This window comes from Meleagris gallopavo, chromosome 7, assembly GCF_000146605.3.
Source record: "Meleagris gallopavo isolate NT-WF06-2002-E0010 breed Aviagen turkey brand Nicholas breeding stock chromosome 7, Turkey_5.1, whole genome shotgun sequence".
NCBI lineage: Eukaryota > Metazoa > Chordata > Aves > Galliformes > Phasianidae > Meleagris > Meleagris gallopavo.
The window spans coordinates 380,987-395,935 of NC_015017.2; the positions used below are offsets into that span (position 1 = coordinate 380,987).

Here is a 14,949-nt window from a genome sequence, read left to right on the forward strand (position 1 = left end):
AGGTTACACTTACTGTAGTTAGCCTGCTCCTTCCCTCTCTAATGCCCCAAAGTGGGAAGGAAGTGGACTGAAGGAAAACAAAAAATTACCTGTGGTAGCATTTGATAATTTATGCTGTCAATAAAATGAGGCAGGGTGGTAGGAGAAGAAACCTCAGAGATGGGAGAAATAACATCTCTATATGGATTTATACAAATATTTTTTAAAATGGAAGTTTGTGAGTGAGATGCTCTGTATACAAGAGTTAATTTAATGCTTTTTTAATGCAAGTTGTTGCTTTGTTTTTAGCACCAATTTTGTGAGACTGTCCTGTTATGGAATGGTTTTATCTACTTTAAAATGTTTAAATTAAAAAGAAAACAGTATAAAATAAAATTAAAAAAACCAAACCCAAACCATTATATCTCCCACTGCAAACATACATTGACTCTCCTTGGGAGAAATGATGATTGTGTCAAGCTGCTTGTTAAAAACAATTAGAGGTACTATTATTTTTAAACATAAACCATATTATTTATATAGAGAGGGGCATTTCTAGTATAAAGTATATTTATACTAGAGAGCAGCATTTCTGATTTTCTTAATAGTAACTAATCTAAAAAACATTTCTTAATTTGAGACTGTATGGTCATACGTTTACTGTCTTGAAATGCCTAAATAATATTTAAGAAAAAAAATATTAAAAGGTGATGTGATTCTGAATGTGACTTTCTGTCCACACACACTAACTGATACCAAGTTAAATATTTCACACAGACACTTCAAAATTGACACACCTGTAGTAGAGGCTGGAAAATTCCAGTAAAAACTTGAGTGATGCAGTATATGTGTTGACGATGCATTTAACTCAAAGAAAAACTGTAACTGTAATAATGTCTCAAAAATGCTACCTTTTTAGTGGCAGTAGTTATATGAACATTTTCTGGCTTTGCTTCTTAGCATATCACTCACGAACTAAGATACCTTAGATTTCACTTGGCAGAAAAGTGCAAGATTTCTAGAAGGAAATGGAACGTGTGTAATTGGGAAGCAAGGTGAATGGGAAAGTGAATTGCCTCAATGCTTCAGAGGTGATCTACCATATTTTAAAACAATTGGTGGAGCAGTTGCACTTTTCTTATGATTAAATTCGATTCTCTTTTATGCCTGCTTTGCTTTAGTTGGGAAACCCTGAAAGACTTCTTAATCCTTTCTAACTTGCAGTTTTTCTGACAGGAGGAGGTTTGTTTGTGCTGTTTTCACACAATCCCTATGTGAAACCGTCTAAGAAAAGTAACTTCAGCATTCTGGATTTTACTCTTACACTCAGTTTGAATATTACTGATGAAAGTGACAAATCCCCAGCTATGGTCTGCCAGGAAGGAGACTAATTTTAAAGACAGGAGATATTAGATACTTCCAGTTGCAGGTTACTTCCAGGTTTCCATTTATCTATTAGCTCCCTGCAGAAATATCTTTCCTAGCAAATCTCTCAATCCACAGGCAGATTGAGAAGGTGCTTTTGCTGGAGGGCAGCACAAGTGGCACTGCTTCCAGCCAAGCAGTCTGTGCTGGCCAGTGGGCATTGTGGACAGGATGTGGGATGAGTGAGGAGAGGCAGGGAGTGTGTTCCCCCCATGACGAGGTGGGGCCATGGCTGCTCCCTCAACTCTGAGCCCACAGGGAAGTGTGCTGGGTAATGCTGAGTCCCATCTCATGGCCCTGCTCAACAATGTCTGGCATGCAAGCTGCAGCACCCCAGTGCTGCTTTTCTCCCTCACAAATTGGTAGAATCACAGAATGGCTTGAGTTGCAAGGGATCTTAAGGATCATCTAGTTCCAACTATTATACAAGTAGCAGTGTAAGGATGGTGACAGTATGCCAGCAACAAGCCTGGGGGACAGCACTGCAGCAATGGTCTGCAAGGGAAGCAGCCATGGGAGGAAGCTCTGCACAGAACATAAAGGTTTGTGGCATGGTATGTGTGTTCTTCCTCTCTCTCTTAAGTACAGTTTACATATACAGAAAAGTTGCCTGTATGTCAAGGCACTGCCTGTAGTTCAGTGCAACCTGGCAAGAGAGAAACCCTAACCTTCAAATTCATGACTTAACTTTAACCCATTGTTCATAGCCAACTGATCAGTTGGAAATACAGTGAGATGCTTTCTGTGGAGATTAGTTGAAATTGAAATAGATACCAAGCTCTCAGTTTTAATGCAATTCTTTGCTTCTCTTGGCTTTACGTGGTATTTCACTATTTATGGTAGCTTGAAGTTCTCATGTGCCTTTTTCTCTCTCTTCCTAGTGTATATTCGGGCCATCAGTCCATTCTTGTCCCTCCTCTGGAACTGGAGAGCAACGTGTCTCTGTGGCTGTCTGCTGTAAGCCAGTACAAAGTGCGTGTCACTTTCTGTTCTTACTCAGTGATGGAGATGTGCACCAAAGGGCTTGGGACACAGACTGATATGCTCCGAGTAAGTGAGTTCAACTGTTCAACATGCTGACATACAAATGCATGTATCTTAGGAAGCCCGAAAAAAAAACAACAACAAAAAAAGAGAAAATATAAACCCTTGCCCTCTGCCCACCCCCCACTCCACTCCCACATCTGGCAGGTCTCACCAGTTTTGAAGTCTCTTCACATCAAAAGTATTAAATTTAAAAATTATGCAATCTTCCTATAAGCTATAATTACATGCTTATACACCCATTTGTGTTTGAGGGAATATCTTAACTGAGGTTTAATTTATTTGAGAAAGCACTTCTGTCTCTTCTGTAGGAGAGTTCCCATGGCCTTCATAACTAAGGTGCTCAGTGCTTCCGCTGAGAATGTTTGGCAGCTTGTTACATGCAAGAAGGTGATTATATTGTGCTTATTCTTAGTATAGACAAACAAAAAAAAAGTTGTCCCTTTGTCCTCCTGGATCTCACTGGGAGATCTCATGGCCCACAGCCAGCTGTTACAAGTTCATGTTCATGTTGATGAGCACTTGTAATGTCTCAAGTGCTTTACCTGTATCTGGACTGTGCAGCGCTTGAAGCAGGTAGGTCTCTTGTGATCTTCTCATGGTTTCCTATCCAGCCCTAAGACAAAACACTATTTTGTGTTTTCTCAGCTCAAAAAGATGAGTGGCTGTGCTGCAACTATGTGACAGGAGTGGTTTGCATTTTGTCCATCTAATTCTGCCTCCAAATTGCTTGGCACAGTTTTAGAAGATTGTTTTGGGTGGATGAAACCAAACTGAATGCAGTCCACATCTATATTGTTTAACAAGTTCATGTCAGTATGCTGGTACTTTAAAGTCAGTTCCACATATTTCTAGAAGTGTTGATTTCAGATTTAAAATGTATTGTTTTCTGCATTCAGATGAAAGGAGTTAATCTATCCTGTGTGCGAACATGTATGGTGGTTGCAGAGGAGAGACCAAGGATTGCATTAACACAGTCTTTCTCCAAGTTATTCAAAGACCTGGGTCTCTCGGCTCGTGCAGTGAGCACTACGTTTGGATGCAGGGTCAATGTAGCAATTTGCTTACAGGTGAGATTAAACTGCTTATTCCTTACACTTGTACATGATATCTCTGGAAACTTTATGGGAAGTCACGTTCAGCTGTGCATATTCTTTTCCTAATGAATTGTATGAGCTACAACTCCATTGCTTGCTTCTTCACCAAGAAGCTAAATAAGCCTTGAAGTTGAGGATTATGCTTATTTCTCCTCTCTGTACTAATTGACCAATTGATTTGCCTTTCTGTATGGTGGATCAGCTTTGCAAAATTTCTTCCCTCCCTGCTGTGCAGGATCAGTACTAAAAACACACAACTTCTTGTTTATAAATGTAGTAAATATTTAGAGGAACACAATTTCTGCTTTCATGTGATGCACATTTTGGCTGTTAAAAAGTAGCCAAAAGTTTATGTGTACTTAGAATTAAATGAAGATAAAGTTCCCCATGTAAGAACTCTTATCTTACAGACCAAGGAAAGGCTGACAGATTTTTGTTTTGCTTTGGCTTTTAACTCTGATATATCTCAAGTGAGCATTATCCACATGCATATGTGTGTCTCACCTCATGAGAGAGTTGGACTTTTTCCAGTTAAAGGTATAAAATTGGAAGCTCCAAGATGGAGAATAGAGATGTATATTACACGTCCCTATTTCACAGACTGGAGACAATGGCATGCAGCGTTCCAGATTCATCTTTGATAGCTTAGAGTTCAGCTGATATTCAGGTGTCATTCATAACTGTTCACTTGGTTGTCATGCATACTGCAGGAGGTAGAATCTTCAGCACCCTCTAAATAACGAATTGTAAAGAAATGTGTCCAGAGGAATTTTATGAATTAGTAGAAAAATTGGAAGATCCAGGAGCAGCTCTCAGAATCTAGAAGACAGTCCTTTAAAAAAAAAAAACAAAACAAAAAAACCCTGCCGGCAGATTATATCAAGAACAGCATCTGGTAATCACAAGCAGAGAAGTGTGATTCTTCAGTCTCTTTTTATGGTAGAACACTCTGCTTCATGCTAGTTGTTGATTTGTTTTTTTTTAAGCTTTTCCTTCAGAAGAGTATTCCAGGAAATTTACGAGGAGTGTAGGGCTGCCGGGCATTTCAGCTTTCTCCTTATTACTTTTACTTAGTTATTACTTTTTTATCTTTGTCTTTCATTCTTGGATGTTTTCTTAGTTTCTTTTCCCTCTTTCTCTCATTATTCTAAAGTGATAACTGTACCAGATATTTTTCTATTGGTGAATTTGAATGAATAGATTGATAGCCAAAGTCATTGGGTATTGCAAATAAATAGGTAACATCTTCCAACTTTACTGGACTGGCTATTTCTGCAGTTATTAGTACTGTGTAGATGTGTTCACGTGCAGGAGGGGTTAGTGATAAAACAGCAGGCGTTACTATGCTCTGCCTGAAATTTCTCATTTATTTACCAGGACTTGCATATTTCCCAGTGAACCACTTTAAATGCCAGGCTCTTAAGTAACCTGAAAGAAAAATTTTCTCTTCATTCTAAAACAGTATGAGTTTTGTTTTCTGTCTTACTGTGTGTATCTTATGTCTCCAGTGCCTCTTTGTTTGTATTTTCTTTTTTCCCTTTCTCTCCTTTTCACACACTTTGATGGCCTCTGTTACTTCTTTTTGTGGTCCCACTGTCAGCCAAACAGGCTGGGCAAGCTGGCTGAACAGGTATAGTGATGCATGTATGTGCTTGTAATGTCCTAAAGTCAGTCTGGTCCAGTACATAGAATGTGTCCTGTTGGAGGGAATTTTGACCCAGCTGTTTCCTTCTGAAGAAATTTTGTGTTTGTTGTTGTTATTTTTTCATAAAAACACGCGCAGCTGAAGCATATAACCTCATTCTCAAGTAATACTGAGGTATAGCAAGGATTGGTGTTAATGAGTGATGTCTTTCTAAAGGTAAAGACCATAATCTGACAGCAGTGCTACAGAAGGTGAAGGGAATGCCAATATAAAGGCATGGTTGCTGTTTCCCAGCACCATGCTGTGGAGCTGAGGACAAAGCAGCCTCATTTTAAAATACTTCTAAAATGAGAAGCTATATTGAATTTCCCTGCACAGGGGAGAATAACCGCTGACCCCTGGACTACTTTTTAGATTAAATACACATTTCACAGTAGTTTCAAATTACCTTGAAATTAAATTCTGATTGGAAGCGTGGGAGGGAACCCACTAACAAAAACAAGTTCCCTGTTCCAATGTTGGGAAAAGGATTTGTTTTAGGAATCTGACCTCTCTTCAAAGTAGGTCAGAAGGTTTACCCCTGGCTGCAATAGATGTCTGTGTCTGTCCAGTTACTTGCAGGAATCTTGAGAAGATAGGAGAGAGAAGTGAGAGGTATGATTCACTTGGGTGTTTTTTCTTCAAAGCTAACAAAACTTATATGAAGTAGAACAGCTCTGCTTTAAGAGAGAGATTATTGCTGTGTGAGTTTATGCATATGTAGTCTGCTTGCTATTGTTATTGCTCCTCTAAAGAGGAGATACTTAATGAAATTTTGTAAACTTTACGAGTTAGCTGTATAAATACATGCTTGGTCTATGTACTCATTTACTGATTTCTTTGATAAATTTACTAATTTCTGTTCTAAAATGCATTTCTGTTCTGAAACGCATTTCTGAAATGGACACATAATTGCATTAAACATCACTGGTTTTGGCAGTCGCTCTAGAGGGGGAATATTTTTACTGTGTTTTTTGGTAGACTAGGGCAGTACTTGATAAATGTCACTAAAAGGGGGAGAGGATTTTGTGGATTTACTTATCTGTGAGAACGAAAACAGGATTTTCTGTCTTATTTTGAATTTGTTACTTCATTTGTATTCTTAGGGAACAGCAGGACCAGATCCAACAACAGTGTATGTAGATATGAGAGCACTTCGACATGACAGGTACGGATTATGTTATGTTAAAGCATTAACCATTAAATGAATGTAGAAAAGAAAAATCATCCATGTTGTAATAACCCTGGTTTGTTGAACTATCCTTGGCAGCAGCTAATCCGTCATCACTGAATTAAAAGGAACCTCCATCCTAGCAAATCCTGTGTATTAGAAGTAGTTTGGCATTTCCTCCACACCATCACTTGTTTTGCTCTTCCTTTCTAGACCCTCATTGAAATGACTGACTGTTCAGGCTCATTAGCTGTTACTTATATAACAATACTGCCAGCAAAAGGTTAGTGACAGAACTGCAGGAAGAGTTGGCTGGGCAGGATTACAGGATGCAATTCGATGCTCAAAGCAGGGTCACCTTCAAGGCTTCATCAGGTTACTGAAGAGCAGGACCAGTTCAGTTTGAAAAATCTCCAAGAATGGGGATCTGTTTGTACTCTGGGTTCACGTCTTGAGGATGACACCCAGACCTTGAGATGTATTTCTTACTCTTATTTCTCTTCTTATATCTTTTATCCCCGGACTCTTCTGATGGCATACAACTCAGAGTAATCTGGCATCATTTTCTCTGTAATTATCATTTAAAAAATGAAAAAGTACCCCTAGCTTCCCCCCAGACTTTTTTTCTACAGGCCACACATTCAGGCATCATCTGGAAACTTGCTGAAGATAAGTTCTATCAGTTCTAATCTGTAGTCATTATTTTTGTATTATCTTCATCTTTTAGTTAACTTTGTTCATATAGCTGCTGGCAGTACCAAGTTCAGCCTTTAATTTTAATAGTGTTTGTACATCTATGTATTTGTTTCTGCACCTCTTTTAACACTTACGTATCAACAGTTGGTGTGTTGGCTTTAATTTTTTTCATATTGATAATGTTCAATCAGAGATGTTAACTGGCAGGTTTTTTTTTTTTACTGCTGTCTCTATTTTTTGATGCTTAGATCCTAGCTGCTGGAAGACGTGTCATCAACCTGATTTGGCATTTAAATGCAGTTCAGCCATAGTCTCAATGCTCCCACTGTATTAGTTAATTCTAGCTAATAAGTGTTGCATTAGCGTAATATTGCAGAATTGATAGCAGCCTCTTCTCTTGAACATCCCTCTTACTGCACTCAGTTTTTTCTCCTACTGCAACTCTGCTATCATAAGTTATGCTTGTAATGGCCTGTATAACGTCACTTCTTTCTCTTTAGGCTGCTTGCTCTTCACTTTTTATAGTTACTACCAACACTGCTATGATTCAGTGTGGCAAGCAGAGGTCCCAAAGAGCCCAATAAAGAAGATGAGTGTAAAGTGCAGGTGGAACTGCAGCCTTAGAGCTTTGCTGGAATGAGTTACTCATCTCACTAGAGAGCTGAGTTTCTGATTCTTAGAAGAAACGTCATACATGGGAATACTGATAGTGAAGTATTGAAAACTGCTAAAAACTCTTAACTGTTTTGCACATAAGTGGCTGGCATCATTATGGTTGTGTCAGTGCAGGATAGGACAACATTGGATATACTGAAATATGTCTGTTTTACTTCTATTTAAGTTAATGGATCTTTCTACAAATGCATTCTTTTATTTTCTCAGGGTACGTTTGGTAGAGAGAGGTTCTCCACACAGTTTGCCACTTATGGAGTCTGGGAAGGTGAGAGTCAGAGCAATCTTCTTTCCTCACTACCCTTCTCTAGCTGGTGAACTGCTTCTCTGAGTACAGAATCTGTGCAATGAGAAGCTGAATATGCTTCATTAATCACAGTATATCTAGGAGAGGCTCTGGAGAGAGCATAAAATTAAAAAGAGTTAAAATGAAGCAAGGCTTTAAAGTGAAGTAATATGATATGTTGCTTGCTGTGGCTGAAAAAATCACTGACCTTTTTACGGAAAGCATTTTTCAGGCATGAAAGATCAACTCTGCAGCTAAATACAAGCTGCAAAAATAGGTTAAATGATGAAACAACTGAAAAGAGATCGTTGATACCTATGGAGGGAAGAACTGCACAGACTGTTGACTTCTGTGGCTCTCCATTATTAACTTACCTTTCTTTTGATGAATTCAACTTTTGTTAACTTCAGTTTTAAACATTTGTTTCCTGCTGAAGATCCTTCCAGGGGTAAAAGTCATCATAGCACACACAGAAACAAAGGGACCTCTGGGAGACTCACATTTAGGAGAGGTAAAGTTTTGATATGTTGTGTTTTGTTTTTCAGCAGTGATTTATTTAATATGTAGATAAATCATATTTGATAAATGCATGTCTTATTTGGACAGTCACAGATACCTTAATGTGGCAAGGAAATGAACTGAGCAGAGAGTTTGAACTTGATATACTTCTGTGAATATCCACATGGCTTTCTCCCTCTTTTGCAAAAATATTACATGCTGGGACCAGATGATATTAGTTAACTGGTTTGTGTCTGATTGGTAGCTAAAGGAGGCAGTGGATACCTCGTTATCATTATAGCTCTGCCAGTGGATAGTAGCAATGAGGTTTGCTATGTGGTTTAATCAGTTTTCATATACATTTGGATTTGTGTGTATTAAGATACCAGTCTGCTAAGAGATGACTGCAGGTTAACAGGTGTCCCTTTCCGGTATGTCAAATGCCAAGTTCATTTTTCCTCTTTACCTGTCCAATGACATGTATATAAAACTCATTTTTATTCCATTTTTTTCGTGGTAATTTTCTATGAAGCAGAAATTAATTAATAAAGCAACTCCTGACATTTAAATCAAAAATTAAGTTGCTCAAGTCTGGCAAAATAACCTATGCTTATTTTGGAATAGTTCCCCTGTATTCATGGGTTTTTTAATCTTGTAGATATGGGTGAGTAGCCCGCACAATGCTACTGGTTACTATACAGTGTATGGAGAAGAAGCACTGCACGCCGATCACTTTACTGCTCGCTTGAGTTTTGGAGACACTCAGACCATATGGGCACGGACTGGGTACCTGGGCTTCCTGCGCAGAACTGAGCTTACTGATGCTAGTGGAGGTGAGAAAGAACAAATGGACTTACAGAGGCGTGTTGGCTACTTCTTGGAGTAGCTGAGCTAGCTAAGCTGTCCTGCAGGTTCATTCCGATCTCCAAAAGAGAGTAGTGCTGAATATAACAGGAATTTTTACTCTGCACATATTCGTTGGTTATAATGATACCAGGTAATCATGCAGAGTGAGAAATTCATAATGCCCTATTGATTTAGAAAGCAGGATCTTCATTTATTTTCACTTAGTCAAAGTAATACGGGCATATTTAATAGAAGCACGAAGCCTTTCTACTTAATTTTTCTCTGGAGGAATAAATTCCGCACAATTTTTTCAGTATAGAAAGTAAGGTGTTTGCTTAACTTTTTTTTTCCAGTTTAAACCACAATGTCTAATTTTGAGAGAAGTACAGAAATTGAAGAAAAACTGCTCTATTTTCTTCTTAAACAAAATGTGAAATATGTATAACGTCTGATTATTGGGCATTAGAAAGAGGCAGTCTTTAAACATCTTAAGAAAAGGAGTGTGAATGCTTAATGCTCATTCACCTATTGGCAATGTGTCTGCAGTTGCTTGTGATTGCACTTAAAAGAAGGATGGTGTCGACATCAATAGTGTCTGTCCCACTCATCGATGCTACTGGATACGTAGCTGTAGGGTTCATAGACACCATTTACACTTCCTGTAATCACTCATGGTAGAAGACAGCATAATAGATTTTTCCACTTATGAACAGAGATGTGCGTCCGGGCTGCCACATGCATTGTCCTCCTCCGCTATTTGAAGGAGTGTATAATCAATGGATATACAGATGGTGTGTGTGTGTGTATATATATATATATATCCAGGAGCTTGGCTAATATAATTTATATTGGAGAAATGAGAGAAAGTCACTCACCCTGTCTTGGGCTCGCGAGATAAACTCCTGATGGAGCAGATCTCCAGAGAGATCCTTCCCCACTGGCAGTCAGCTCTTAAATGGGTCTAGGAGAGGTGGAGCCGGGCTCCACCCCTTCCTGCGGCACAGGTGATTTGCCTTCACCTGTGCTCCCGTGGCTGACTCATTGCTTGCCTCAGGTGATCAGTCAAAGGTTCAGGCCGTGATTCAGCAGCCCCATACAAAGGAGAAATGGTGATCAAGGAGAGCAATTTATTGAAGACTCAGACTTTGGGCGTGGAGCTACCCCATCTGTTGCAATGGATACCAGGTTAGGATTCAGAATGAGTCTGTGATGTAGCTCTGTTATATCAGCCATTAAGAAAAGGTCACTGTCCCATCCACGGTTCAGTCTCCCTGGGGTTCTTGAGTACAGAAGAGGTGTTGGTCCAACTGGAGAAGTCTCTGCAGCTCAGTAAATCCATTTTCTACAGAGCACATTGAAAGGATGTGGTCTCAAAATATGAGTGAGAGTGACATGTGGTGTAGCTCTGGGTCCCTGAAAAGGCTTCGCTGTGTTATCTTCTCATTCCAAGCTGGTAGATCTTGTTAAAAACCTTTAAAACAAGGTGCTGTAAGCTTTCCTTGCTTTCTTCCCTTTCAGTTTTCCTAGGGTAGTTATTTGACCTCCTCCTGGGCACGTTGCACTAATGCTTTAGTGCTGCTTCAGAACAGGATACTGAGAGTGAATAGTTCCTCTGTCACCATTCAAAGTGAAATGGCTCCCTCTTCTTGAGAAAGCTAGTCATGGACAGAAATGGGAGTCTGCAAGCAGACGTTCAAAGAGAACAAGAAATTGAGGTGGTAATGCACTGCCTTACTATTGCACAATTTTGTGTTTTGTAGCTTCCTGAAAAATCATATATCAGAGATATTCTAGCTGTGAAACAATGTCAGTTGTCCTTAAATTTGTTAGCATTTGAGGGACCAGCTGTCATAAATTAACACATTATTAGTAAGTATGCACAAAATATAGGGCTGCTTCCCAGCATGCTTTCTCAGTTTCATGATTGAGCAGAATTCCAAAATAAGCACAGAGAATTTAAACTTAACAGAGTTACAGAATGAACATAGCAGTGTGTAGAGTATGTTTCATATTAATCCTCAGAGAGCTATGAAGCTATGATTAAGAAATGGATAGGGTTGTTCTCTGCATTAACTTGAGCTGAGAACGTTGATAGTATGAGAACAAGGGATTAAGAAAAAGTAATACTTGGAAATTGAAAATCTCCTAATGATAGGAGGAGAGTTCTTTGGTAAGAATAGTGAACAAAAGGAACAATGGATTTTTAATATTTTTATGAACAGAGATCACATTATGTAAGAAAGAGGCGGAACTAGATGACCCAGAAATTCTTCTTTTTAGTCTATTTTCTCTTGCTTTAAGTCAATAGACAGAAGTGCTAAATGATCTTGCAGTCCTCTTCTTTCCAAATAATAGAGCCCAATGCGTTTAACACTCTCGCTCCTAGGAAGCACCAATAATGTCTTAGAACATTCTGACGTTCTTCTGACCTGTTGATGTTTTCAATGTGTGTGTTCTATTGCAGAAAGACACGATGCCCTGTATGTAGTAGGTTCTTTGGATGAAACACTGGAGCTCAGAGGAATGAGGTACCACCCCATTGATATAGAGACCTCTGTAATAAGAGCACATAAGAGCATTGCAGAATGGTAAGAGACATAACTATTTTTCTGTATCCTTTCATATCCTCCAAAGCAGGAGTCAATTTTTGCAGGACAGTGTGCCAGACTAAGAACTTGTAGAGTGAGCTCACCAAAAAGCTCAGAAAATAGAGCAGTGAGAGAAACTAATCGAAATACAACACCCTTCTTAGTCCACTCAAATAAATAAATAAGTAAAGCTCATACCTTTATCACAGTTTAAACATAACAGTCTGAAAGATGAAGAGATCCTTGTGAATGGGAACACTTCATGTTGGATTGTTGACTTCTATGGTGGTTGGAATATACATACTTGGATCTTGTAAATGCATTCTCATTTCATACGCCACTTGGCTATAGGTCTTCTTCAGTCCCAAAGGAGACTGAAGGCTTTGTCTTCCCTTTAATAATACGTAGATATGTATAAAAGTACATTAATGGTAAGCATGCACATACTGAATGTAAAATGTTAATGGTTCCTGTATTTTGTACAGAGACAATAGAAAAACAATTGGCATAGAATATCCCAAGATGTTACAGCCTTGATATCTCTTGATTTATACATATTTTCTTATTTTTGCATGGCTTTTTCCCATTAATTATATCTTTGAAGTCCATACAGTAATTATTTGCAATGAGTCTGTTTTTGAGAGCTTCCTTTGACTGTGGTTTGTTGTTTTGTTTTGTTTTTCTCAACATTAATATTTTTATTATGCCAACAGTGCTGTATTTACATGGACCAATTTGCTCGTGGTGGTTGTGGAGTTAGAAGGCTCAGAACAAGAAGCGTTGGACCTGGTTGCACTGGTAACAAATGTAGTTCTGGAGGAACATTATCTTATAGTAGGTGTTGTAGTCATCGTGGACCCAGGTGTTATTCCTATCAATTCCCGAGGTGAAAAACAACGAATGCACTTGAGAGACGGATTTTTAGCTGACCAGTTGGATCCTATTTATGTTGCCTACAACATGTGAAAAAAAAGAAATTACATCAAGGCTAAAGCACCAAAATCTAGATACTGTCTGAATAGCATTTGAATTGATATGTTATGTTTTTAAAAACCATTGAAGAACTTAGAAAAATGGAGATATTAATCTTCACAGACCTTCATTTCTCAGATTGTGTTTGCTTTCATAAATCCATTATAACAGTAATTGCTGTATTAGAATTTACTGGAATTCTTGAAGGAAGCTTATTAGAACTGTCATGGACCAATTTTTTTGTTATTTTTGTTTTTTTTTACAATAATTATGAATGTCAGTACTTGATGCACTGCATAAAAGGACATAAGGCAGGGTGGGGAGCAAACATCAGCTGTGACTCTTGGAAATAATCCGGGAAGTTGTTAGTAACCAGTTTGAGTTACCTCTACATGTGATTGTTTGCAATATATTGGCAGTATCTGGGTTGGGGCATAAATTTTAAGACTGCACACATCTTTAACATTTTCTCTACTGTACTGAAAGGAATTTTGCACATATCTGAGGTTTAAAAATGCAGCCTTTGTATTTTAAATCACTGACTCATCCTTATTCAGAACAAATTCATTCCAGTCTCGGATTCAATATAACAATTATGCTGCTGCTCAGCTTTTTTGTACCAAGCAAAAACAAATACTGCATCTGTAACAAGGTTACTTAGTGTGCCATGCTGAACTCTGTAATGCTATAAACTTTATAATAAAATATTAAATTAATACTCAATTTTAACTGTTTGATGCGGGAGCGTACACTGCTCTTGCTCTCATAACTTCACATTAAAGTTGCTTGTTTTAATAGCTCTAGCTGTTAATTACTGCCCTGCACAACACCAAGTATTTAAAAACTCATTCCAAAGCCAATAGTCTGAATCGTTTGTAGAAATGTTTACAAAGCATGACCTTACAATATGTTTTCCATTAATATCCTGTGCTGAAATGTACAATGGTGATTCTTTTTTCCACCGTGAAAAGAATACTCAGTGTTAGTGAGGTGGATCTTTTTTGTTACAATTCATCTTTTTAGTTGTATTTAGGCAGATGTTTTGCTCCAGCTGAAACAAACAGGAGGCATAGTCACACTTGGCTAAAAAAGGCTTTGAAGTTTCTGCCTAATCTAGTACTGCAGTGAACCTAATTCAGAAAGAGAACATTTGAAATTACTCAAATACTTGATGCATTTGAGGGTAAGAATGAGAGTAGCAAATAATTATTTTTATAAAGTTAATAAAAAGTTTGAGCTCCATTATTATTTTTTTTTAATATAATGCATGAGTTTGGCAAAAGAGCCGGGTTTTTCTGCAAGACAATTCTGCCTGGATCAGTGCCTAAGAAAGATGGATGTTAGTTTCCTGATAGGAGAACATCAAATGACTCTTTGACGAATGAACAGTAAATCTCCAACAAAAAGCTTTCAGATACAGTAGTTCTTTGCCCTCATGGTGTTTGACTGTGGTGTATAATACAGCTGCATATGATGACTAATTATGTACAGAACCTGTGTAACTTATTGTCTAAGTACAGAAACCTTTAGCAGTGAGCAATCCCTGTAACACAACAGCTGGCAAAGAGGAAGAACTACCTAACCCCAATTTTAACGTTGTAGTTTTTTAGCAGATAAAGCGTTGTAAGATTTTTGTATTGATATGGTTGACAGTGAGACAAGTCGCCTTGTAAGATTTAAAACAAAAGCACATTAAACATTTCAAAACAGCTCTTGAACATCTGACTTTATGAATGTTGCCTGCTGGATCCGAATCTAATTTCTTTACAGTACACAATGTTCTCCTGTGTTTTGAGCACTTCAGTGCTTGAATGCCCCACGGTACAGTGGGTAAGGCCAGGTAAATCTTCTGGTTGCAACATCTGTTAGAGGGAATAAACTGAAGTCAGATCACTCTCTGGAATGCTGCCACTTTCTTCTGAAGTGTATTTTTCAGCTTAAGAGGGAGCAGGAATATGCTTCCACATCCTTTAGAGCATCAGGAGGGAAGA

The 14,949-nt window shown here is 38.3% G+C and overlaps 1 protein-coding gene across 2 annotated transcripts in view; it reads left to right on the top strand.

Annotated features, from left to right (window-relative positions):
• DIP2A (disco interacting protein 2 homolog A) overlaps positions 1-14,669 on the top strand; it is a 100,258-nt gene extending 85,589 nt beyond the window's left edge. For both annotated transcript variants that reach the window (XM_031554070.1, XM_010713144.3), the window contains 8 exons: positions 2,286-2,454; positions 3,348-3,518; positions 6,336-6,397; positions 7,979-8,036; positions 8,491-8,565; positions 9,211-9,385; positions 11,863-11,986; positions 12,700-14,669. In XM_031554070.1, coding sequence (XP_031409930.1) covers positions 2,286-2,454; positions 3,348-3,518; positions 6,336-6,397; positions 7,979-8,036; positions 8,491-8,565; positions 9,211-9,385; positions 11,863-11,986; positions 12,700-12,952 — 1,087 coding nt within the window. In that variant the 3' untranslated portion in view covers positions 12,953-14,669. The remainder of the gene's footprint in view (positions 1-2,285; positions 2,455-3,347; positions 3,519-6,335; positions 6,398-7,978; positions 8,037-8,490; positions 8,566-9,210; positions 9,386-11,862; positions 11,987-12,699) is intronic.
• Positions 14,670-14,949: the final 280 nt, after the last annotated feature.